This window comes from Mesitornis unicolor, unplaced genomic scaffold, assembly GCF_000695765.1.
Source record: "Mesitornis unicolor isolate BGI_N332 unplaced genomic scaffold, ASM69576v1 scaffold40432, whole genome shotgun sequence".
Lineage (NCBI taxonomy): Eukaryota > Metazoa > Chordata > Aves > Mesitornithiformes > Mesitornithidae > Mesitornis > Mesitornis unicolor.
In genome coordinates this window covers 16,113-17,095 of record NW_010167875.1, presented here as the reverse complement: position 1 = coordinate 17,095, position 983 = coordinate 16,113, and the positions used below count along the sequence as shown (strand labels likewise).

Below are 983 nucleotides of genomic sequence, written 5' to 3'. Positions count from 1 at the left end.
AGGAATGCTCCCAGGCAAAGTTAAATCTTCGTTGGTGCTCTGGTCACTTGAGTAATGGCTTTGCAGAAGGCCTGTAAATGTCTTAACAGGATGACAGCCTGCTTTAAGTGTTTTCTGGTTCTGCTAATGTGCCAATAGTTTTCTATCAATTAATGGCCATAGAAGTATTTGCTCTAAAGAGGATGTAAAAATGACCAACCTCTCAAAAGTGCAGAGGAATGAGGGAGTTCTTAAATATATCTACCTAATTCATCCTAAAGGTGCTGGGGGAGGATGGGGCAATGTCACCCTGTTGGTAAATTACTTTCTTTTTTTAAACAAACGGCTTTTCTTCTAGGAGGATGCTTCAGCTAATATCCCATGCAGCACAAATAACTGGACAGTTTCTTCTCTATGCTGGAACATATATGTTGCATTTGATGGGTGAATACGATGAAGATGGCACGTGTACAAGATCAAGACGGGAGTAATGAACACAGCTGCACTTCTGATATCGGATCCTTTTGCTTAAGACATTCTCTTGCCCAATTTTGATTGTAATGATGCTATAGTAGGGAGATGTCCACTGATGTGAACTAACATTTTTCCTCTTTGGGAATGCTTGTAGGCCTTAGTCATAAAATAAGTGTTTGGTGTTCACAGGCTCTTAACACAGCAAAAGGATGGGTGCCTAGTGTGTGACAATTCAGCAAAAGGAAAGAGGGAAGGTTTTTGCTCCAACAACTCAAAATGGAGTATACTTGGAAACTTGCACACTTTGTAACAAGTGGGATATTTCTTGCACTGATCAAAACATAGTTTGGTTGGGTTTTTTCATAGCTGCCTACTTGCCTTCTGAACAGACTGGGCTCTAAGGGTGGAATGGAAGGGGCTGTGTTTTGATTCTTAACAGTGCTGGCATTAGTGTCCAACTGGCACTGAGATGAGGTACAAAAGGGTTAAGTGTATTTACCTACTGCTGCTAAAAATGGAACTATGCAATA

At 40.8% G+C, this 983-nt stretch overlaps 1 protein-coding gene across 1 annotated transcript in view; it reads left to right on the top strand.

Moving 5' to 3' along the window:
• Window positions 1-760, top strand: part of CIDEA (cell death-inducing DFFA-like effector a) — a 10,824-nt gene extending 10,064 nt beyond the window's left edge. Inside the window, exon 5 of the mRNA XM_010178833.1 lies at window positions 338-760. Coding sequence (XP_010177135.1) covers window positions 338-470 — 133 coding nt within the window. The 3' untranslated portion in view covers window positions 471-760. The remainder of the gene's footprint in view (window positions 1-337) is intronic.
• The last annotated feature ends 223 nt before the right edge of the window (window positions 761-983 follow it).